General features: G+C 44.0%; 1 protein-coding gene across 1 annotated transcript in view; it reads right to left on the bottom strand.

Moving 5' to 3' along the window:
* LOC126472311 (serine protease easter-like) overlaps positions 1–23,868 on the bottom strand; it is a 78,667-nt gene that overhangs the window by 48,099 nt on the left and 6,700 nt on the right. Inside the window, exon 2 of the mRNA XM_050099927.1 lies at positions 6,237–6,516. Coding sequence (XP_049955884.1) covers positions 6,237–6,516 — 280 coding nt within the window. The remainder of the gene's footprint in view (positions 1–6,236; positions 6,517–23,868) is intronic.

Genomic DNA, 23,868 nt, shown 5'->3' with positions numbered 1-23,868 from the left:
TCACGACCTGCAACAAATTATGATGCCCAAGAAGGTGTTTTAGCTGCTGTCGCGGATAATCCGCACATCAGTAACAGACAAATTGCGTGAGAATCGGGAATCTCAAAAACGTCGGTGCTCAGAATCCTATATCAATATCGATTGCACACGTACCATATTTGTATGCACCAGGAATTGCATGGCGACGACTCTGAACGTCGTGTACAGTTCTGCCACTGGGCACAAGAGAGATTACAGGACGATGACAGATTTTTTGCACGCGTTCTATTTAGCGACGAAGCGTCATTCACCAACAGCGGTAAAGTAAACCGGCATAATATGCACTATTGGGCAACGGAAAATCCACGATGGCTGCGACAAGTGGAACATCAGCGACCATGGCGGGTTAATGTATGGTGCGGCATTATGGGAGGAAGGATAATTGGCCGTCATTTTATCGATGGCAATCTAAATGGTGCAATGTATGCTGATTTCCTACTTAATGTTCTACCGATGTTACTACAAGATGTTTCACTTCATGACAGAATGGCGATGTACTTCCAACATGATGTTTGTCCGGCACATAGCTCGTGTGAAGTTGAAGCGGTATTGAACAGCATATTGCATGACAGGTGGATTGGTCGTCAAAGGATATTTTCTATCGTGATCCAACGACAACACCTGACAACATGCGTCAGCGCATTGTCAATGCATGTGCGAACATTACGGAAGGCGAACTACTCGCCGTTGAGAGGAATGTCGTTACACGTATTGCCAAATGCATTGAGGTTGACTAACACCATTTTGAGCATTTATTACATTAATGTGGTATTTATAGGTAATGACGCTGTAACAGCATGCGTTTTCAGAAATGATAAGTTCACAAAGGTACATGTATCACATTGGAACAACCGAAATAAAATGTTCAAACGTACTTACGTTCTGTACTTTAATTTAAAAAAAACCTACCTGCTACCACCTGTTCGTCTAAAATTGCGAGCCATATGTTTGTGACTATTACAGCGCCATCTGTCACAAAGCGAAAAAGTGGTCCAACTAAAACATTCATATTTCTTTACGTACTACACGAATATGTAATAAAAAATGGGGGTTCCTATTCAAAAAATCGCAGTTGATATCCGTTTGATCTATGGCAGCGCCATCTAGCGGGCCAACCATAGCGCCATCTGGTTTCTCCCTTCAAGCTAGACAAGTTTCGTTCTTAGTAGTTTTTTTTCCTTTGACGCTTATTTCGTGAGATATTTTGTCCTGTCACGATCAATGGACCACCCTGCATAAGAAGGGTAAAAGAATGGACCAGCAAAATTACAGACCAATATCTCTAACTTCTGTTTGCTGCAGAATCTTTGAACGTATTGTGAATTTCAATATAAAAGATTTTCCCGAGCCCGAGATCATTTTCTCCACGAATAAGAACAGTTTTACAAAGCATCGCTCATGCGAAACTCAGCTTGCCCTTTTCTCACACGATATACTGCGAACTACGTATGATGGGCAACATACATATTCCATGTTTCTAGATTTCCGGAAAGCATTTGACACGGTGCGCCATTGCAGGCTTTTAACGAAGGTACGAGCATATGGAATAAGTTCGCAGATATGTGAGTGGCTCTAAGAGTTCTTAAGTGATAGAACCCGGTATGTTGTCCTCGACGGCGTGTGTTCATCAGAGGCAAGAGTATCGTCAGGAGTGCCCCAGGGAAGTGTGACAGGACAGCCGTTGTTCTCTATATACATAAATGATTTGGCAGACATGATGGGCAGCAAATTGCGGTTATTTGCTGATGATGCAGTGGTGTGCGGTAGGGCGTGGAAGTTGAGTGACTATAGGAAGATATACGACGGCATAGACAAAGTTTCTAGTTGGAATGTTGAGTGGCAGCTGGTCCTAAATGTGGAAGATCAAACCTATAACGTTGGGATACAGTATAACTAGTGTCCTGCTTGACACAGTCATGTCGTTTAAATATCTGGGCGGAACGTTGCAGAGCGATATAAGGTGGAACGAGCATGTGAGAACCGTGGTAGGGAGGGCTTCGACTTCAGTTTATTGGGAGAAGTTTAGAAAGGAGATCGCTTATAGGACGTTGGTGCGACGTATTCTTGAATACTGTTCCAGTGTTTGAGATCCGTACCAGGTTGGATTGAACGAAGACATCGAAGCAATTTAGAGGCAGGCTGCTAGATTTGTTACCAGTAGGTTCTAACAACACGTGTCACGGAGTTACTTTAGGAACTCAAATGGGAATCCCTGGAGGGAAGGCGATGCTCTTTTCGAGAAACACTACTGAGAAAATTTAGAGAACCGGTACTTGAAGCTGATTGCCGAACGATTCTACTGCCGTCAATACACATTGCGCGTAAGGACCACGAAGATAAGACACAAGAAATTAGAGCTCATACGGAGGTATACAGAAAATCATTTTTCTCTCGCTCTGTTTGCGAGTGGAACAGGAATGGACATGACTAGTAATGGTACATGGTACCCTCCGCCACGCACCGTACAGTCCCTTGCGGAGTATCTGTGTAGAACTAATGAGAGGTAGAAGTAATGAGAAGACGAGAAACTTATCTGAGTCAGAGATAAAGAAGCAGATGTGATTAAGGAAGTGTGCTTTCCAGGCAGCAAAATAACCCATTACGCACGGAGGACGAGTAAACCATTACTTAACATGCATATCTTAAAGAGACGCTGTCGACCATCCACGACTGTACGAAATACTTCGAAATTTATTCGCCGATAGAACTCTTTGACATGAGCTGTATTAGATATAGATTCACTACCCAATAGTGACACACACTTAGGTGACAAAACTCATGGGATACGCCGTCCATAACAGCGAAAGTGTTGAACGTGCAGGATTTTGTGCACGAATTGACGCCTCGATTATGTTCCATAAATGTTCGATGGGATTCGTGGTGGGCGATCTGGGTGGCCAAACCATTTCCTCGAATTCCAGAATGTTCTTCAACCAACCGAGAACATTTGTACCCCAATGACATGGCGCACTGTTACCCGTAAAAATTCCATCGGTCTTTGCGAAAATGACTTCATGAACCGCTGCAACTGGTCTCCAAGTAGCCGAACATCCAGAGGACCCAGTCAATTCCATGCGAACACAACCTGCACCATTATGGAGCCACCACCAACTGGCACAGTGCCTTGTTGAGAACTTAGGTCCATGGCATCATGGGGTCTAAGCCACTCTCGAACCCTACCATCAACTCTTACCAACCGAAATAGGAACTCATCAGAGAAGACCACGGTTTTCCAGTAGTCTAGTGACCAACGGATATGGACTCAAGTCCAGGAGAGGCGCTGCAGGCGATGTTGTGCTGTTAGAGCAGGCACTCGCGTCGGTCGTCTGCTGTCATAGCCCAGTAACGCCAGATTTCGGCGCACTGTCCTAACGCTTACGTTCGTCGTACGTGCCAAATTGATTCCTGTGGTTATTTTATGCACTATTGCTTGTCTGTTAGGACACACCTCTACGTAAACGCCTCTGCTTCCGGTCGTTAAGTGAAGGCCATGAGCCACTGCGTTGTTCTTGTTGAGAGGTAATGCTGGAAATCTGGTGTTCTCGACACATTCTTGACTCTGTGAATAGCGGAATATTAAATTCGCTAATGATTTCCAAAACGGAATGTCCCAAGTGTCTGGCTCCAACTACTATTTCGCGTTCAGAATCTGTAATTTCCGTCGTACGGCCGGAATCATGGCGGAAACCTCACGTGAATCACCTCAGTACAAATGACAGCTCTGCCTTTCCATACTTTGTGTACGCGATACTACTGTCATCTGTATATGTGAATATCACTATACCACGACTTTTGTCACCTCAGTGTGTATAAGCACTTCTTTGATATATATGTATTCACATAATGTAAAGCACCAATCACACACACCAAAAATATTTCGCCATATGGAAGGATGTATACAAAGATGCCGATATAACACCCTACCAGTGTCAAAGAATATGTCCCTCAAAGATATTTCTATATGTGCTGCGAAGTGACAGTAAAAATTTTACAAAGTGCAAAAGTTTCATTACTTACAGTTTATCTTAAATGATAAATTATTACAGTTAAGATACACAAATAAAGCAGCTAGGTTGTTACAAAGATTAATCGCCATGAAATAATGTAAATATTATGGTGTACAATCGAAGCAAAGTAAATGATGAGGGACAGATATGCAAAAATAAATATTACGCCAGTGGACGTAACAAAGTGAAAAGTAATGTAAACTACAACAAAAATGTATCTTAACGTGAAGAAGCCATCTTATGATGAACCTGTTAATTTTAAACGTGTCACGGCGCAGTTTATGCAAATAAACGACGTTATAAAAGGTGGTCAGTTGCTGTTATCGTCTCTTCAAGAACCAACCTGTGTTTTGTACACAGTCACTGTCTAAAAATGTCAGTTTTCGACAAAATAGCCTAGGTATAGATTTCCTACCCTATAGTGTCGTATAAACATTTATGCCGGGTCTACAATATAAAGATGTAGTCAGCGCAACACGTGAAAATCGCGGTGCGTGCACGGACAGCAGAAGAAGTTATGGCAACCACTTGGGATAAGCAGGAAACTTGGGTAGTAACATCCACCAAAAATTTTTCACATGTCACTGCTGGGTACTAAGTCTACACTACTGGCCATTAAAATTGCTACACCAAGAAGAAATGCAGATGATAAACGGGTGTTCATTGGACAAATATATTATACTAGACTGACATGTGATCACATTTTCAAGCAATTTGGGTGCATAGATCCTGAGAAATCAGTAGCCAGAACAACCACCTCTGGCCGTAATAACGGCCTTGATACGCTTGGGCATTGAGTCAGAGCTTCGATGGCGTGTACAGGTACAGCTGCCCATGAAGCTTGAACACGATACCACAGTTCATCAAGAGTAGAGAGTGGCGTATTGTGACGAGCCAGTTGCTCGTGGTGAGAGATCTGGAGAATGTGCTGGCCAGGGCAGCAGTAGAACATTTTCTCTATCCAGAAAGGCCCGTACAGGACCTTCAATATGCGGTCGTGCATTATCCTGCTGAAATGTACGGTTTCGCGGGGATCGAATGAAGGGTAGAGTCACAGGTCGTAACACATTTGAAATGTAAAGTCCACTGTTCAAAGTGCCGTCAGTGCGAACAAGAGGTGACCGAGACGTGTAACCAATGGCACTCCATACCATCACGCCGGGTGATACGCCAGTATTGCGATGACGAATACACGCTTCCAATGTGCATTCACCACGCTATCGCCAAACACGGATGCGACCATCATGATGCTGTAAACAGAACCTGGATTCATCCGAAAAAATGACGTTTTGCCATTCGCGCACCCAGTTTCGTCGTTGAGTACACCATCGCAGGCGCTCCTGTCTGTGATGAAGCGTCAAGGGTAACCGCAGCCATGGTCTCCGAGCTGATAGTCCATACTGCTGCAAATGTCGTCGAACTGTTCGTGCAGATGGTTGTTGTCTTGCAAATGTGCTCATCTGTTGACTCAGGTATCGAGACGTGGCTGCACGATGCGTTACAGCCATGCGGATAAGATGCCTGTCATCTCGATTGCTAATGATACGAGGTCGTTGGGGTCCAGCAGGGCGTTCCGTATTGCCATCCTGAACCCACCGATTCCATATTCTGCTAACAGTCATTGGATCTCGACCAACGCGAGCAGAAATGGCGCGATACGATAAACCGCAATCGCGATAGGCTACAATCCGACCTTTATCAAAGTCAGAAACGTGATGGTAAGCATTTCTCCTTCTTACACGAGGCATCACAACAACGTTTCACCAGGCAACTGCTGTTTGTGTATGAGAAATCGGTTGGAAACTTTCCTCATGTCAACACGTTGTAGGTGTCGCCACCGGCGCCAACCTTGTGTGAATGCTCTGAAAAGCTAGTCATTTGCATATCACAGCATCTTCTTCCTGTCGGTTAAATTTCGCGTCTGTAGCACGTCAACTTCGTGGTGTATCAATTTTAATGGCCAGTAGTGTATATGCTATACACCTGTCATCGAAAAGCATTCGGATTAAATCAATATTTATTTGTCTGTAACGAGCCAGCAGAAACCACTGGTACACCAAAATACACGGAAAATATGGATACACAACGTCCGAAATGTTATCGACGGAGTTGGGATTCATCTTGTAGCCAGTTGTAACTGGCCAGTATAAAAGATTGAAAGAGCAGAAAGCAAGAAACGGCGCCACTCACATGGGCAGGAGCCGTATGTTGGGGTGCTGCAGCGGGTTCTGTGGCCAGGCGGGCCCCTGCGGCTGCGGCTCCGGCAGTGGTTGCGGCTCCGGCGGTGCTTGTGGTTGTGGTTGTGGCTGGTCCGGCGGCGACCCGCAGCAGACGAGCACGAAGCGGCCCTGCCAACCACAGACGCGGCGGCGCATCGCCTCTTCGACGCCGGGAGGCCGTGGCTCCTGACGTAGCAGCGCGGCAAGCCAGCCGCAATCCGCCACCTTCACGCAAGGCGTCTCACACCACACTGAGGACAAAGACCTCGCTGTAGCACGGTGTGCCAATCTGGAAGTCTTAAGAGTGTACAGTACCTACCACTCCTGTATGCACTCTATAATTACGGACCACTTTCCTGGGGAGTGGGTGTCACACAAAACGGACACAGTCTTTATCCTACAGAAAAGTGCCGTTATAACTAAAAAGTAGTAACTCAACTCTGTGTAAAGATCTGGCTAAACAGCTGTCATCTATAACTGCACCACCATATGAGTACACCAACCCATTTATTATGCACATGACGGAACATCAGTTGTTGTTGTTATTGTTGTTGTTGTGGTCTTCAGTCCTGAGACTGGTTTGATGCAGCTCTCCATGCTACTCTATCCTGTGCAAGCTTCTTCATCTCCCAGTACCTACTGCAACCTACATCCTTCTGTATCTGTTTAGTGTATTCATCTCTTGGTCTCCCTCTACAATTTTTACCCTCCACGCTGCCTGCCCTCCAATGCTAAATTTGTGATCCCTTGATGCCTCAGAACATGTCCTACCAACCGGCCCCTTGTTCTTGTCAAGTTGTGCCACAAACTCCTCTTCTCCCCAATTCTATTCAATATCTCCTCATTAGTTATGTGATCTACCCATCTAATCTTCAGCATTCTTCTGTAGCACCACATTTCGAAAGCTTCTATTCTCTTTTTGTCTAATCTATTTATCGTCCACGTTTCACTTCCATACATGGCTACACTCCATACAAATACTTTCAGAAGCGACTTTCTGACATTTAAATCTACGCTCGATGCTAACAAATTTTTCTTCTTCAGAAACGCTTTCCTTGCCATTGTCAGTCTACATTTTATATCCTCTCTACTTCGACCATCTTCAGTTATTTTGCTCCCCAAATAGTAGAACTCCTTTACTACTTTAAGTGTCTCATTTCCTAATCTAATTCCCTCAGCATCACCCAAGTTAATTCGACTACATTCCATTATCCTCGTTTTGCTTTTGTTGATGTTCATCTTATACCCTCCTTTCAAGACACTGTCCATTCCGTTCAACTGCTCTTCCAAGTCCCTTGCTGTCTCTGACAGATCTACAGTGTCATCAGCGAACCTTAAAGTTTTTATTTCTTCTCCATGGATTTTAATACCTACTCCGAATTTATCTTTTATTTTCTTTACTGCTTGCTCAATATACAGACTGAATAACATCGGGGATAGGCTACAACCCTGTCTCAAACCCTTCCCAACCACTGCTTCCCTTTCATACCCCTCAACTCTAATAACTGCCATCTGCTTTCTGTGTTTTACCCATGCCACCATCAGAATTTGAAAGAGAGCATCCGAATCAACATTCTCAAAAGCTTTCTCTAAGTCTACAAATTCTAGAAACGTAGGTTTGCCTTCCCTTAATCTTTCTTCTGAGATAAGTCGTACGGTCAGCATTGCCTCACGTGTTCCAACATTTCTACGGAATCCAAACTGATCTTCCCCGAGGTCGGCTTCTACCAGTTTTTCCATTCGTCTGTAAAGAATTCACGTTAGTATTTTGCAGCCGTGACTTATTAAACTGATAGTTCGGTAATTTTCACAACTGTCAACACCTGCTTTCTTTGGGATTCGAATTATTATATTCTTCTTGAAGTCTGAGGCTATTTCGCCTGTCTCATAAATCTTGCTCACCTGATGGTAGAGTTTTGTCAGGACTGGCTCTCCCAAGGCTCTCAGTAGTTCTAATGGAATGTTGTCTACCCCGGGGGCCTTGTTTCGACTCGGGTCCTTCAGTGCTCTGTCAGACTCTTCACGCAGTATCGTATCTCACATTTCATCTTCATCTATATCCTCTTCCATTTCCATAATATTGTGCTCAAGTACATCGCCCTTGTATAGACCCTCTATATACTCCTTCCACCTTTCTGCTTTCCCTTCTTTGCTTAGAACTGGTTTTCCATCAAAGCTCTTGATATTCATGAAAGTGGTTCTCCTTTCTCCAAAGGTCTCTTTAATTTTCCTGTAGGCAGTATCTATCTTACCCCTAGTGAGATAAGCCTCTACATCCTTACATTTGTCCTCTAGCCTTCCCTGCTTAGCCATTTTGCACTTCCTGTCGATATCATTTTTGAGACGTTTGTATTCCTTTTTGCCTGCTTCATTTACTATATTTTTATATTTTCTCCTTTCATCAATTAAATTCAATATTTCTTCTGTTACCCAAGGGTTTCTACTAGCCCTCGTCTTTTTACCCGTTTGATCCTCTGCTGCCTTCACTATTTCATCCCTCATAGCTATCCATTCTTCTCCTACTGTATTTCTTTCCCCTGAACATTAGTGGTTTTCCCAAACAGCAGCGTCAATGATCATGGAGCAAGAGCCTTACTTAGCTTACTTTTACGGAGAGTGTTGCGTCCTACTTCATACACAGTAATAAGGAGAGGTGGGCTACTGCGTAGAGAAGCAGCTGCCGTCGCAGGGAAGATAGACAGGAGCAGAAATCATTAGCGAGTCGTAAATACAATAAAGAGAAGTTTTACTTACCTTGTAGTATACTCCAAGCACTGCGAAGAAATTTTACAAACAAACAGCAGTAAAGTCCAGCTGTTACGAGAAGCAAACTACAAGCGCCATGCAATGTGAGGCTTCCACTACTAATGGACGAGCGAATTGTCGAAGGCTGACTAAGACAAGCCTTGCGAAGCTTGGGACAGAGACTGCGGCGTTTAGCTGCCACCGGCCACCCTATATCGCGGCGGCAGAGGCTGCCGGTAGTCGGAGCCGCTGAAGGAGTGGCCCACTGGGCGCGCATCATTGGTTCCTCGCGTGACTGCTATCGGTGTCTCTCGGAAACGTGTGTTCCCGTTGCCAACTGTGAAATGCTAGGGGGTGTACTATCGATCTGTGTACATTTTATTCTTTTTTCCCTGGTCTTTATTCCATATTGTCACAATGTTGGCATGTTAACTTTCTAATTTGGCAATGTCAGTGGCTGTTGCGACCCCGTCTGTCCTCCCCCACCCCCCTTCTCTACCCACAGGTCACAATTTGTGTACCCTATCGATCTGCATCTCATTTTCACATTCAAAATGTGCAGAGGTGTTGTAAATGTTTGCGAACAGTATATCTGGGGTGGAATATATATACCAATCCGGTAATCAGTTGGTTGAATGTGGGAAACTGCTTAAAAACCACAGCCAGGCTAGCTGAAACACCAGCTTTCATCATCAGACGATCAATTCCAATTACAAAATGATCTAGAGAGAATTTCTGTATGGTACAAAAAGTGGCAATTGTCACTAAACAAAGAAAAGTACGAGGTCATCCACATGGGTCCTAAAAGAAATCCGATAAATTTTGGGTACACGATAAATCGCACAAATCTAAGGGCTGTCAATTTGACAAAATACCTAGGAATTACAATCACGAGCAACTTAAATTGGAAAGACCACATAGATAATATCGTGAGGAAGGCGAAACAAAGACTGCGCTTTTTTGGCAGAGCACTTAGAAGATGCGACAAACCCACTAAAGAGACAGCCTATATTACACTTGTCCGTCCTCTGATGGACAGAGGACATCGAAAAAGTGAAAAGAAGGGCTGCTCGTTTCGTGCTATCGCGCAATAGGGATGTGAATGTCACTAATATGATACGCGAGTTGGGGTGGCAGTCACTGAAACAAAGGTGGTTTCCTTTGCGGCGTGATCTATTTGCGAAATTTCAATCGCCAACTTTCTCTTCCGAATGCGAAAATGTTTTGTTGACACCCACCTACGTAGGGAGAAATGATCATCATAATAAAATAAGAGAAATCAGAGCTCCAACGGAAAGATGTAGTTGTTCCTTTTTCCCACGCACCGTTCGGGAGTGGAATGGTAGAGAAATAGTATGAAAATGGTTCGATGAACCCTCTGCCAGGCACTTACGTGTGAATTGCAGAGTAACCATGTAGGTGTAGATGTAGATGTTAATGTGCCCGGCGTTCTCAATCCAGAGCCAGCACTCATTCTACAGTCTGTAGATGGCGTGTTAACATGATAGTTTTTACATTCATCAAGATTAAACAAAAATAAGAAAAAAACAAAAGAATGTTCTACATCTGCATAAACTTTTACGATAAATTTCCCAAGAAGATCAAAAAATCTGAAATCCAAATATTTCTAAGTCTAACACATACTACAGAATCAACGATTATTTAGAGAACACAGAGTACGGAATGGTTAAAACTGCAGTTATTTAATACTAAACAACAGTAATTCCGTAATAAATTGTCATGGTGTAATAATTCTTACTGCAAAATCCACTCTCAGGATTTTTGATGGAAAATTCTGATTTATTTACACTCTCTTCAACTCAACATCTCATTCATTGTGGTGTGGTTCAAATGGCTCTGAGCACTATGGGACTTAACATCTGAGGTCATCAGTCCCCCAGAACTTACAACTACTTAAACCTAAATAACCTAAAGACATCATACACACCCATGCCCGAAGCAGGATTCGAACCTGCAACCGAAGTGGCCGCGCGGTTCCAGACTGAAGCGCCTAGAACCACTCGGATACAACGGCCGGCATTGTGGTGTGGCTGACCCCAAACAGTAGCACCCACCAAAACCCACACACAGCCCTGTATTAGAAATAATAAAGCATTGCATATGGGGGAGAGGGACGAAGAGATAGGAAACATGTATTCTGGACAATGACAAAGTAGAACTTGCAGTGCATAGGTTCAGTATGTAACATCAAACTACTAAGTATGTACGAACCTTCCCTTGTAGAGTATTAAAGCCATGAGGTATAATTATTCACAGCAACTGTGTTTAATAGTGTAGAATGCAAATATTATGTATTGAACGTGGTGATGCTAAAAAGAACCGCAATCCAAGTATGACAAGTATAGAGTTGTCTTTTAGTTGGACGGAGTTTTACTTCATAAAACCTGCCATAGATCGGGAAAAGTCATACTATGCTATGGAGGACTGTGCATATATACATGTGAACCAAGTTGTACACCACAGAAAAATATATGGATATGTGTGGCAGAGTAATTGTCACATAAATAGGAATATGTGACCTACCATAACAAGAAAGTATAGTACATATTATATGTGTTACGCAGGGCTGCTTTGCAAGGCTGGATTATACAGGATCAAAAATATTGCTAAGAATAAAGGTCGCAGCAAAGTGACAGCTTGCAGTGCGGTTATCTCTGTAATGGATAACTGCAGGAGTGCTACTAAAGTTTGCTGTCAATAGCAAGTCCAGGTGAAACTCGAAAGAGACGGAGGTCGATGAAAGTACTCCGATGAAGACTGATAAGGCGGTAAGGCGATGACCACTGCATTTTGGGATTATCACAATGTTTTCAGTAGGCAGAAACATTCTAGGCTGCAAAAATGTCATAGGATTTATTGACGTCTTTTGCCGTTTCGAGATATCCTCAGAAATCCTACATAGGAAAAATACATAAAATCAAATTAGCGGTATGCCCTATGTAGCACAAGAAGGTGGTAAAAAGTTTTGCGAAATACTAAAATCCACTATTACATAACGAGCACCCACGTAATGACAAATTCTCTCATTCCAGCATTCATAAAGTATGATGCACACTATGTCTTACATCTTACATGGGACAGACCAGCTGGATCTCCAGAACAAGATTTCTGGAGCATATGCTCACTAAAAAAGATACGATTAAAAATAATTCTTCATTCGCCGAGGATTTAAAAGATAGCAGGTGCGCAGAGCCCGTACTCGGATCGCTTCAAAGTTTTCATCTCGCACCCAAGAGTAAAAGACTGGCTCTGCTGGAGAAATTGGAGAATGTGGATCACTCTCGTAGCTAAACATGTTAGTCTTAGTGACCAGCTGATTACCAAGAATCAGACATTTTACGAGAGAATGATGATAGTTTTTCGAAGAGTATAATTGAGCAGTGGCATAATTCTCCTCATAAAGACGCCAGTTTATTTCTATATCCTATATTTTACGTTTGAGTTACGGAATTTTGTAAATAACTTGTCTGTTTTGTAAACAAGCTATTATGTCCATGTATTTCTTATGGACTTCTTGTCCTTACTTTTGACAGCAACAGATGGTGCCACAGTTTAGTTGCTTAATTTCTTCTTTCGTTGTTCGTACATCTGTTTCATTGTTATCACCTATTTTAAATCCATTGTTTATTTGTATTGACTTTAACTGTCACTATATGTCCTTTTTTATTGTTATTCACTGTACTTTCAAATAGGTAAACGTCACCTTGAGGAGGTTTCGCCGGCCGAAGTGGCCGTGCGGTTATAGGCGCTACAGTCTGGTACCGCGTGACCGATACGGTCGCAGGTTCGAATCCTGCCTCGGGCATGGATGTGTGTGTTGTCCTTAGGTTAGTTAGGTTTAATTAGTTCTAAGTTCTAGGGGACTTATGACCGCAGCAGTTGAGTCCCATAGTGCTCAGAGCCATTTGAACCATTTGAGGAGGTTCCGTCCGCTGCGCCGGCAGCGTCCTGCCTGCCGGTTACACGCAGCGTGCGGAAATGCGGTCATGTATTAACGACCACTGCAGTTTGTATTCCAGTACTTGTGTCAAGATTAGAAGTGTTGTCCTATCTAAGCATAGCTTCGTGCATTCGTCGAAGGCAAGGATCGGCGCCTCTTTCACGGCCCCACTGCTAATTTGCCATTTCGCTCTTCGTTGCTAGTCTAAGACAACGTCTTTTACGTTCGCATTTAATGTGCACACAAAAATTTCGACTACTTTATGACTAATGCGATACCTGCAGTTCCTATACGTACGTCCCTCTTCAATCTGATGCTTTTATAGTATTGTAAAAAGGTTTTTACAACTTTCTTATGCTACACAGGACCATATACCGAATCTGAATGAAATGATAATTAAATCAAGACCCTAAGCTGCCGACATGCGTTGATATACATCAACGGGGACAGGTGAAAATGTGAGCCCCGACCGGGACTCGAACGCTGAATCTCCTGCTTACATGGCAGACGCTCTAACCATCTTCTTTTTTTTTTTTTAATCTCATTTTGTTCGCTTTTGTTTGTTGCATCTGCTCGGGGCGGACGTCGTAAAACATCCGTTTAAGTTCGTTGTAAAAAAATGGTTCAAATGGCTCTGAGCACTATGGGACTTAACAGCTGTGGTCATCAGTCCCCTAGAACTTAGAACTACTTAAACCTAACTAACCTAAGGACATCACACACATCCATGCCCGAGGCAGGATTCGAACCCGCGACCGTAGCAGTCGCACGGTTCCGGACTGCGCGCCTAGAACCGCGAGACCATCGCGGCCGGCGTTGATCGATTAACTCAGTTTTTTTATTACAGAGGACAGCTAACCCTCTGACCGAACACGCCGAGCTACCGTGCCGGACTTTTTTTTCATTTTGTTCGTTGTTGATCGTTGTGTTTGGTCATTGCGGACGTCACTTGACATCCGTTCAAGTTCGTTGTTCATCCTTTCACTCAGTTTTTTTTTTTTTTTTTTTTTTTTTTTTTTTTTTTATTACAGAGGCCAACCAGCTCTCTGGCCGAACACACTGAGCTATCGTGCCGGCTATCGATCTGAGCCACCGAAGGCACAGAGGATAGTGCGACTGCAGGGATTTATCCCTTGCACGCGAGTCCCGTAAGAGTTTGGGCAATGCGTGTGCATCCGCACAGAAGAAGGTCAATGGCCGGTTAGCCTTAACTATACGAAGATAGTATCTGTACTTTCGGACATGTCCGAAAGAACACATACCATCTTCATGTATATCTAATCTGCTTTCATGTATTTTTCCTTGCAGGATTTCTGAAGGCGCTTTAGAAAGGCGAGACGCGCCAATAAAGCCTAAGCTATTTTTTGAAACGTAGACTTTTTCCTACTGAAAATATATCGGTGTTGCTGCGCAATGTCCATATAGTGGGAAGATTTATTGTCATAATGGTTGTGTGCGGTGCTGTGAATACGTGGGTGAGTTTCAGACTAAAAATTCAGTGCTCCAAGGTTCAATCTCTAGTGAGTCCTCGCATGGTTTGTACCACCTATCGCTCCTTTAACTTCCCGCAGGTGATACACAAACCTGTGCAAAATGTTGAATTACACCGTGGTTCGCAGTCCACGTTAAATTGTCGTTACCTCCTACAACGTGCAATGAGACTACGCCTACTACTGCAATGCGGCATGCAAACCAACGTTAAAGAGGGTTTTATAATATTGATACATCCTTTATACATAAGAAGAACCATAATTGGGACTTCCTTTCTTACTTTTTCTGTTCATTTGAACCAGGAGGTCATCGAAGAACGACCAAAACTGGCATACAAGAACGTACTCCTTCAACAGGACAACGTTCAGGTCCACAGCTCTTACAGTGGCGAGATGCGTCAATAGGGATCTAACCCGGTGTGGCAGAGCCCCCTCTCGTGATTTAATCCACAGCCATCTTTCTGTATTCCCTACGTTACAGTTGTCTAGGTGACAAAAACTTTCCGTCACGAGATGAAGTGATCGCCCCCATAAATACCTGTTATACAGAAGGTGACGAAATACAATATTGCAAGGGTAAAAAAAAAAAAAAAATCTATAAAAATCACAGGACTAAGTGCACATCTTTCATAGAAGAGAATGCTGAGAAGAATTGTCTGCACTTTTTCAATAGCTTCTTCCAGCGTCACGCTTACCAAACTGTTCTAGTGTGAGGTAAAGTTGCTACGTAATCTCTGCTGCGTTATATGCTGAAAATCGGCCCAAAATTAAAAGCATGACAAGTTATCTATGAGCTGACCCGTTTCGTCAGTTCCGTCAACTGTCGCCTCCTGAACTACTTTTATTTTTTTGTTATGCGGTGCTCGCAATAGAGTGACGTGGTCCTCTGTCTTCCGCCACAGCTGCGGGAGGCACGCATCCGCGAGAACGGTGCTTGGCTTGCTCAAGTAGGCCGTACTGCGTTGTTTTTCATCGCGTGGCCGACTGCAGGAACCGGCTCCATGCAAAACGCGCACCTAAGGTCCATGACCTTCAGCTATATCTTCTTATCCATTTCACCCAGACACCTGACAACGTAACCCGCTACGTCCTTCGAACTAACAAAAAATCACCTTCAACTTCGAATACCCAATGTTCGCACAAGTTTTCTCATAAGTCCGAAACATTTCAAAGTTAATTACAGCTTTCTTACTTTTAAACAAAAAAAACTTTACATGCTGTAGTCACACAGATGTCACAATGCAGAGGATTTTCCATTTCCTGTTCTGTCTGTAAATGCTAACTCGCTAGATCTCTCATCCCCGACTTGTTAGTCGTTCTGAAATCAAGATAGTTCATCTACTTGAAAGATACCTTCGGAAGTCATTTCCATATTTACCTTTGGTTTCTCGCCAGGTTGTACTGTAAGAATTTCTGGCGTTTCGATCCCTTTCCGCCGCTCCATAAGGAATATTTGCATTTCTTTAGCAACGTCACCAATGGGTGCGGGAATTCGTTCTCCGCAGTCGAAACATGATTATTCTCATACGATGTCAGTATGGGTTGGAATGGGCAGTGGTAGAAATCGTGGGCACTATTAACTGATTACTTGTGAATTTTGCAGGGAGGGATACTAGCTGTTGTCTGTTGAGCGCTCCTGTTTCGCATCCTTCATCCACTACATTACTTCACATCTCTAGCGTATATGTAAGTCTATCCCCAGATGCTTTAGCTTCCTGTCTATGTCATGGTCTCTGAAAGTCACTGCTACGTGCGCAAACAAACTACAGGAAACCAGTAACTATGGATTCTATATCTGTCTGCATGGGCTCACTCTTTTGCCCCTGCAGAACAGCTCGCACCATTAAATTGTGTGAGCCTGTGTAGGACGGGGAGAGAGGGGGGAGGGAGAGGGAGGAAGGGAGAGAGAGAGAGAGAGAGAGAGAGAGAGAGAGAGAGGACGCACGCATGCACGCTTGCACGCACGGACGCACGGACGCACGCTTCGATGGCATGACAGCAGTGCTTACCTACGAGGGTTGACTGAAAAGTAATTCCTCCATCATCGTAACTCTTCAACAGTTGGCAGCATTGATATGCCGCAGGTACTGGCTTGTTCCGTACCATAGCCTCTTCTCTACAGCTCCACTTGCGGGAAGCCTTAAGCCGTCGGCACACGGACCGTGCATCCGAACGTTGAGCGTTGAGCGTGCCGAGTTTCTGACGTCATAGCGTGGAATGGCACGTTCGGGAGTCTTTCCGAACGTGCAGAGCAATATCTGGCATGTCAGATATTCTGAGCGTGCGTCTGAGCGTTGACCAATGAGATGGCACAACGCCACCCATGTCACACGCACGCCGTCTTCCTTCAGTACAGAGTTGTGAGGCGCCATATTGGCATTCATTTCAACCCTATATGTACATATGCCGTTTCTGACAAGGGAACCTCCCCATCGCACCCCCCTCAGATTTAGTTACAAGTTGGCACAGCGGATAGGCCTTGAAAAACTGAACACAGATCAATTGAGAAAACAGGAAGAAGTTGTGTAGAACTGTGAAAAAATAAGCAAAATATACAAACTGAGTAGTTCAAGGGAAGATAAGCAACAATAAGGACGATAAAAACGCAGGAGTGCCGTGGTCTCGTGGTAACATGAGCAGCTGCGGAACGAAAGGTCCTAGGTTCAAATCTTCCATCAAGTGTAAATTTTAATTTTTTATTTTCAGTTTATGTGACAAACTCTTATGTTTTCATCACTTTTTTGGGAGTGATTATCACATCCACAAGAAAACCTAAATCGGGCAAGGTAGAAGAATCTTTTTACCCATTCGCCAGATGTACAAGTTAGGTGGGTCGACAACATATTCCTGTCATGTGACGCACATGCCGTCGCCAGTGTCGTATAGAATATATCAGATGTGTTTTCCTGTGGAGGAATCGGTTGACCTATGACCTTACGATCAAATATTTTCTGTTCCCATTGGAGAGGCACGTCCTTTCGTCTACTAATCGCACGGTTTTGCAGTGCGGTCGCAAAACACCGACACTAAACGTATTACAGTGAACAGAGATGTCAATGAACGAACGGACAGATAATAACTATGCAAAAATAAAGAAAGTAAAATTTTTCAGTCGAGGAAAGACTTGAACCAAGGAACTCTAGTTCAGCAGGTGCTCACGCTACCACGGGACCACGGCGCTTCCAAGAACACTTTGTCCATGACTACTGCGTGCTCTGAGCCAAAATCACAAAAATCAGTGGGTGGCCATAAGCGCATCTCAACTTGCTTGGCATAAATTGGCTCGTGAACAATACCGACCACTCCTATCCTGTATCGTTACTGGTGACGAAAAATGGTGTCTTTATGTTACCATAAGAAAAGAAATGAGTGGTGGACCCCAAACAAAACACAGCTCGCTGTACAAAGACCTGCGCACGACCACAAAAAATAATGTTATGCATCTTGTGGAAAGGGGAATGTGTGGTGCCGGCCGGAGTGGCCGAGCGGTTCTAGGCGCTGCAGTCTGGAACTGCGCTACCGCTACGGTCGCAGGTTCGAATCCTGCCTCCGGCATGGATGTGTGTGATGTCCTTAGGTTGGTTAGGTTTAAGTAGTTCTAAGGTCTATGGGACGGATGACCTCAGATGTTAAGACCCATAGTGCTCAGAGCCATTTGAACCATTTTTTTTTTTTTTTTTGAAGGAGTGGTGTACTACGAAGAGCTTTCCCGATTGTAACCATCACTGCTGACAGTTACTGTCAACAACTGAGACGTCTTGCGGACGCAATCGAAGAACAACGTCCAGGAAGACAGCGTGTAGCGATGCTATTCCATGATTCCGCCCGCCTGCGTTCTGCTAGGGTAACAATAAGAAGAAGAGGAGGAGATTAACGTCCCGTTGACAACAAGGTCATTAGAAACGGGGCACCAGCTCGGATTAGGGAATGATGGTGAAGGAAATCGGGACGGCCGTGCCCTTTGAAAAGAACCATCCCGGAATGTACCTGAACCGATCAAGGGAAATCACGGAAAATCTCAATCAGGATGGCCGAAAGTGGGTTTGAATCGTCGTCGTCCCGACTGCGGGTCCCCTGTGCTAATCGCTGGGGCATTTCGCTCGGTAGGCCGGCAAAGCACTACAGGAGTTGGTCTGGGAAGTCATTCCGCACGCACCACATTCACCTGATCTTGGGCCCTCAGATTTTCAACTTTTCCGCTCTCTTAAAATATTCAAGAAACTTCCTCTCCGGATGAAAATGCACTCTGAACATGGCTCTACGAGTTCTTCGCCTACAGTCTGGAACCGAGCGACCGCTACGGTCGCAGATTCGAATCCTGCCTCGGGCATGGATGTGTGTGTGATGTCCTTAGGTTAGTTATGTTTAATTAGTTCTACGTTCTAGGCGACTGATGATCTCAGAAGTTAAGTCGCATACTGCTCAGAGCCATTTGAACCATTTGAAGTTCTTCGCCTCAAAATCATGTTACTTCTACCGTCGCTGAATCTACCCTAGCGTTGGCAGACTATTTCAAATTGTGAAGGACAATATATCATTGATAACTTAAGTCTCTATTATGTGTATCTGTTGCGTTTATTAAACTTACGGAAAAATGCTAAGAACTTACACACCAACCTATAATTTAGTCCTGAATTTAAATCTCTAACGAAATTCTTCCGATATAGTTGTCACTATATTGAAAATGTTAAATATAGCTAATTACAGTACTTCTCACCTTTTACAACTCGTCTCATCAATTATATATTGCATTGGCAAACAAACCACTATCCTTGTACATGTAATACAGTTACCATCAGAAAAACGGTAAAATGTGAGCCCCACAAGTGCATCTAGCTCAGCCTTACGATTTGTCTGCAAATGTTTAGAAGTTAAAACGACATTACTGCTACTTCAGAGAATAAGTGATAATTTAACGTCTTGTCGACTGTTATTTTCCAGTTACAAAGTGGAGCTTATACTTCTCGTTTATGTGCTGTGTGTTTATCCATCTTTCGAGTCCACACTCTACCATCAATACAGGCGGACTCTACCACTGCACGCAGCATCATTTCAGAGACACTAAGCAAGCTGTAGAGTCATTTAGTTCCACTGTCGTGGGGACGACTAAGCATGATTCTGATGTACATTCTTAGGAGTTTGGAAATGTTTACGTAAGAAAAGAACGAAGAACCAAATTGTATTATTCTCCTAGCGCTTACAAAACGTTCAGTACCATAGTTATTACATATAATGGCTATTATGTTATTCCAAACTTCTCGGAAGTGTCATCGATTGAATGTATGTAACGTCTTTGTCGGTGATCCGTGCGCTGATGAGGACATTCAAGTCTGCGTATCCCTTGGTGATATTCCAGAGGAGTAGTTACCGTGCAAGACCTTGTTTCATCCTCTTCCTCCTGTAATCAATATACGAAACTACGTAACACTACTCTACACACCTATTCATCACAGGAAGTACAGGAAACAAAGCGACACTTGACAACATTTCTTCAGTTAGAAAGGTAGCACCAGGTCACGAAACACAAGACTAAACAAAAATTCGTACAAAATGGAAATGAAGTCCCATGCTTCTTGACAGAGCGTAGGGGAACAATGTGGGAGACCCGCAACGCCGACTTAGGCAAGGTCCTAATAGAGGTGGTCTGCCGTTGCCTTCCTCCAACCGTAATGGGGATGAATGATAATGATGCAGACGACACAATAACGCCCAGTCATCTCGGCGCAGGTGAAAATCCCCGATCCCGCACGGAATCGAACCCGGGGCCCCGTGCTCAGGAGCGATAACGCTACCTCGAGACCACGAGCGTCGGACCCGCACGAAATACCGAAAGAAAAAAAGAGAGTAAAACTTTTGTTACCATCACTTGTGTGAGTGAAAGCTGCAATCCATATGTTCTGAAGCGTTTCGCTTTCGATTGGGAAAAGTATCAATACCCTGAAATTACGTTGTGCTTGTAACAAGTTCTTATGGCTATTTTCACACAGTCTATAAAATAAGTTCATTAACTTTTCAAGTACGAATTAGCCTCGGTTGTTAAATCGTACAAAGCTTACATTTGTCCTCAAGATTTTTTGTAACTCTTGCAGTTACGCTAGCTTCTTCTATGTCCTATTGTGAAAACCTATCACTATTTGTCCAGATAAAAGCATCATCCATTGTTTTTTCTCCCGCGTGTAATTTGTACATACAGTGCAGCATGAAATTAGCAAAAAGAGAAGTGGTATGGCTTACTTTATGGTTACCAAGTTTCGCAAGCATCTTAGTTTGTGTCGTAGTCGTCGTGTGCTATTCTGCCGGAAGATAAGACAATGATGATTCATTCGTCCGCGTATGCGCTTCTGAAGCTATCTTCGCAGACCTCCACAACAGCAGACGCTTTTTAATGGCTCTTTGCGCATAACAAAATCACACTGTGTCGTAAAAATGGATTCGGTTATATTTTGAGCAAGGACAAATGAGAAATTAACACCTCGTCTGTCTGCACAAGGACTTTATGTTGTCTCCGGAGTTGTACGTGGTACACTTACAAAAGCGACAATGCAGTAGTTACATGATATTTTGTCTCCAGAATGAAATTTTCACTCTGCAGCGCCGTATGCTCTGATATAAGACTTCTTGGCAGATTAAAACTGTGTGCCGGACCGGTACTCGAACTCGCGACCTTTGCCTTTCGCGGGCAAGTGCTCTACCGTCTGAGCTACCCAAGCACGGCTCACGCCCCCGTACTCACAGCCTGGAAGGTAGGAGACGAAGTACTGGTGGAAGTAAAGCTCTGAGGACGGGGGCGTGATTCGTGCTTGGGGAGCTTAGACGGTAGAGCACTTGCCCGCGAAAGGCAAAGATCGCGAGTTCGAGCATCGGTCAGACACACAGTTTTAATCTGCCTGGAAGTTTCATGGTATTTTGTGTTCGCTGCTTAACTATAGCTACTACGAAAGGATAGCTCCGAGGAGTGTCTAAACTGCTGCAAGGGACATACCACTGATGCATGTATCACGAAACTCCACGGCATTTTCTGCCGAAGTTTCACTAATTTGTGAAAAAAGACGCTTGTGCCGTCCTGTTGCCAACCTGCCACCTACATTTGAAATATGTAACCATTACCTGGCTTTCAAAGGCCCAAAGGCTGAACGCAATACCATATCTACTGGATAAATAAGCGTTTCTAGCATAATAGGATTACTGGTTGCCGTTTCCTCTAGAGCTATATCACCACTGGAGGTTTTCCCGTTTTTTGTATGGTGTTCCTTATATCGACGCCATTTCGGGAGTAACATGAGATAACCCCCGTGGACAGAAATACGTGTTTCGCATCCTATATATTGATCACGCAGTTTCCTTTTCATTCTAATGTGTGTGGCTCGATGAAAAGAATGACGCCATCATCTTTTACACCTGAAATGAAAGCTCCATAAAACGCATTCTTTGTGGAAGTGACGTAGTGGGGCCCGTTCTGCATGTTTCGTAGTTGATGCACCATACACGTAATGTATCAAAATACTCGTAGGAGACTTGTCCAGCATCATATACTGGTAGTCTGAATTTATCTTGCAGTTACAGATTTATGACTAAAAGTGCATCAATAAGGCGCGAACGTAAATAATAAGATACGCTACAAATCAATCTGTTGGCGCAACCTTTATGTGGCCCTCACTTACGTTGGCTTTTCCTACTCAAAACCAGAATTATAACCTTCGAACCTAAAGCAGATCTCTGACTACGCTACAATTAGTCTGTCGTGACAAACAAAATTCCTGGACAATCGAGAGGAAGGAGAAGAGTCGAATACCACACTCTAACCCAGATGTTATTTTCTCATTTCTTTCTTAGCGTTTGTTGTCAGTGTTAAGTATATTATGCACTGCCTAGAAATACTCGTCTTCTTCCAGTGTGCCACAGATAAAAGAAAAGCTTCGATACACCTGCTTGTCTAGCCCATCTCTGAACTGCGGCACGCTTTGGGAGAGTCAATCTGATTTGGGCCCCAAAGTGAGAAAGTTTACAATAAATGGACTGAACTTTATTGGTAGACAGTAGACGGGGTTTCTAAACTACACCACTGGCCATTAAAATTGCTACATCAAGAAGAAATGCAGATGATTCATTGGACAAATATATTATACTAGAACTGACATGTGATTACATTTTCACGCAATTTGGCTGCATAGATCCTGAGAAATCAGTACCCAAAACAACCACCTCTGGCCGTAATAACGGCCTTGATACGCTTGGGCATTGAGTCAGAGCTTCGATGGTGTGTACAGGTACAGCTGCCCATGAAGCTTGAACACGATATCACAGTTCATCAAGAGTAGAGAGTGGCGTATTGTGACGAGCCAGTTGCTCGGCCACCATTGACCAGAAGTTTACAATTGGTGAGAGATCTGGAGAATGTGCTGGCCAGGGCAGCAGTAGAACATTTTCTCTATCCAGAAAGGCCCGTACAGGACCTTCAATATGCTGAAATGTACGGTTTCGCAGGGATCGAATGAAGGGTAGAGTCACAGGTCGTAACACATTTGAAATGTAAAGTTCACTGTTCAAAGCGCCGTCAATGCGAACAAGAGGTGACCGAGACGTGTAACCAATGGCACCGCATACAATCACGCCGGGCGATACGCCAGTATGGCGATGACGAATACACGCTTCCAATGTGCGTTCACCATGCTATCGCCAAACACGGATGCGACCATCATGATGCTCTAAACAGAACCTGGATTCATCCGAAAAAATGACGTTTTGCCATTCGTGCACCCAGTTTCGTCGTTGAGTACACCATCGCAGGCGCTCCTGTCTGTGATGAAGCGTCAAGGGTAACCGCAGCCATGGTCTCCGAGCTGATAGCCCATGCTGCTGCAAACGTCGTCGAACTGTTCGTGCAGATGGTTGTTGTCTCAGGTATCGAGACGTGGCTGCACGATCCGTAACAGCCATGCGGATAAGATGCCTGTCATCTCGACTGCTAGTGATACGAGGCCTTTGGGATCCAGCACGGCGTTCCGTATTACCCTCCTGAACCCACCAATTCCATATTCTGCTAACAGTCATTGGATCTCGACCAACGCAAGCAGTAGTGTCGCGATACGATAAACCGCAATAGCGATAGGTTACAATCCGACCTTTATCAAAGTCGGAAACGTGATGGTACGCATTTCTCGTCCTTACACGAGGCATCACAGCAACGTTTCACCAGGCAACGCCTGTCAACTGCGGTTGGTGTATGAGAAATCGGTTGGAAACTTTCCTCACGTCAGCACGTTGTAGGCGTCGCCACCGGCTCCAACCTTGTGTGAATGCTCTGAAAAGCTAATCATTTGCATATCACAGCATCTTCTTCCGGTCAGTTAAATTTCGCGTTTGTAGCACGTCATCTTCGTGGTGTAGCAATTTTAATGGCCAGTAGT

Source organism: Schistocerca serialis, chromosome 1 (assembly GCF_023864345.2).
Source record: "Schistocerca serialis cubense isolate TAMUIC-IGC-003099 chromosome 1, iqSchSeri2.2, whole genome shotgun sequence".
NCBI classification, from domain to species: Eukaryota; Metazoa; Arthropoda; class Insecta; order Orthoptera; family Acrididae; genus Schistocerca; species Schistocerca serialis.
Note: the sequence above shows the minus strand (reverse complement) of the source record. Positions and strands in the feature narration are given on the sequence as shown.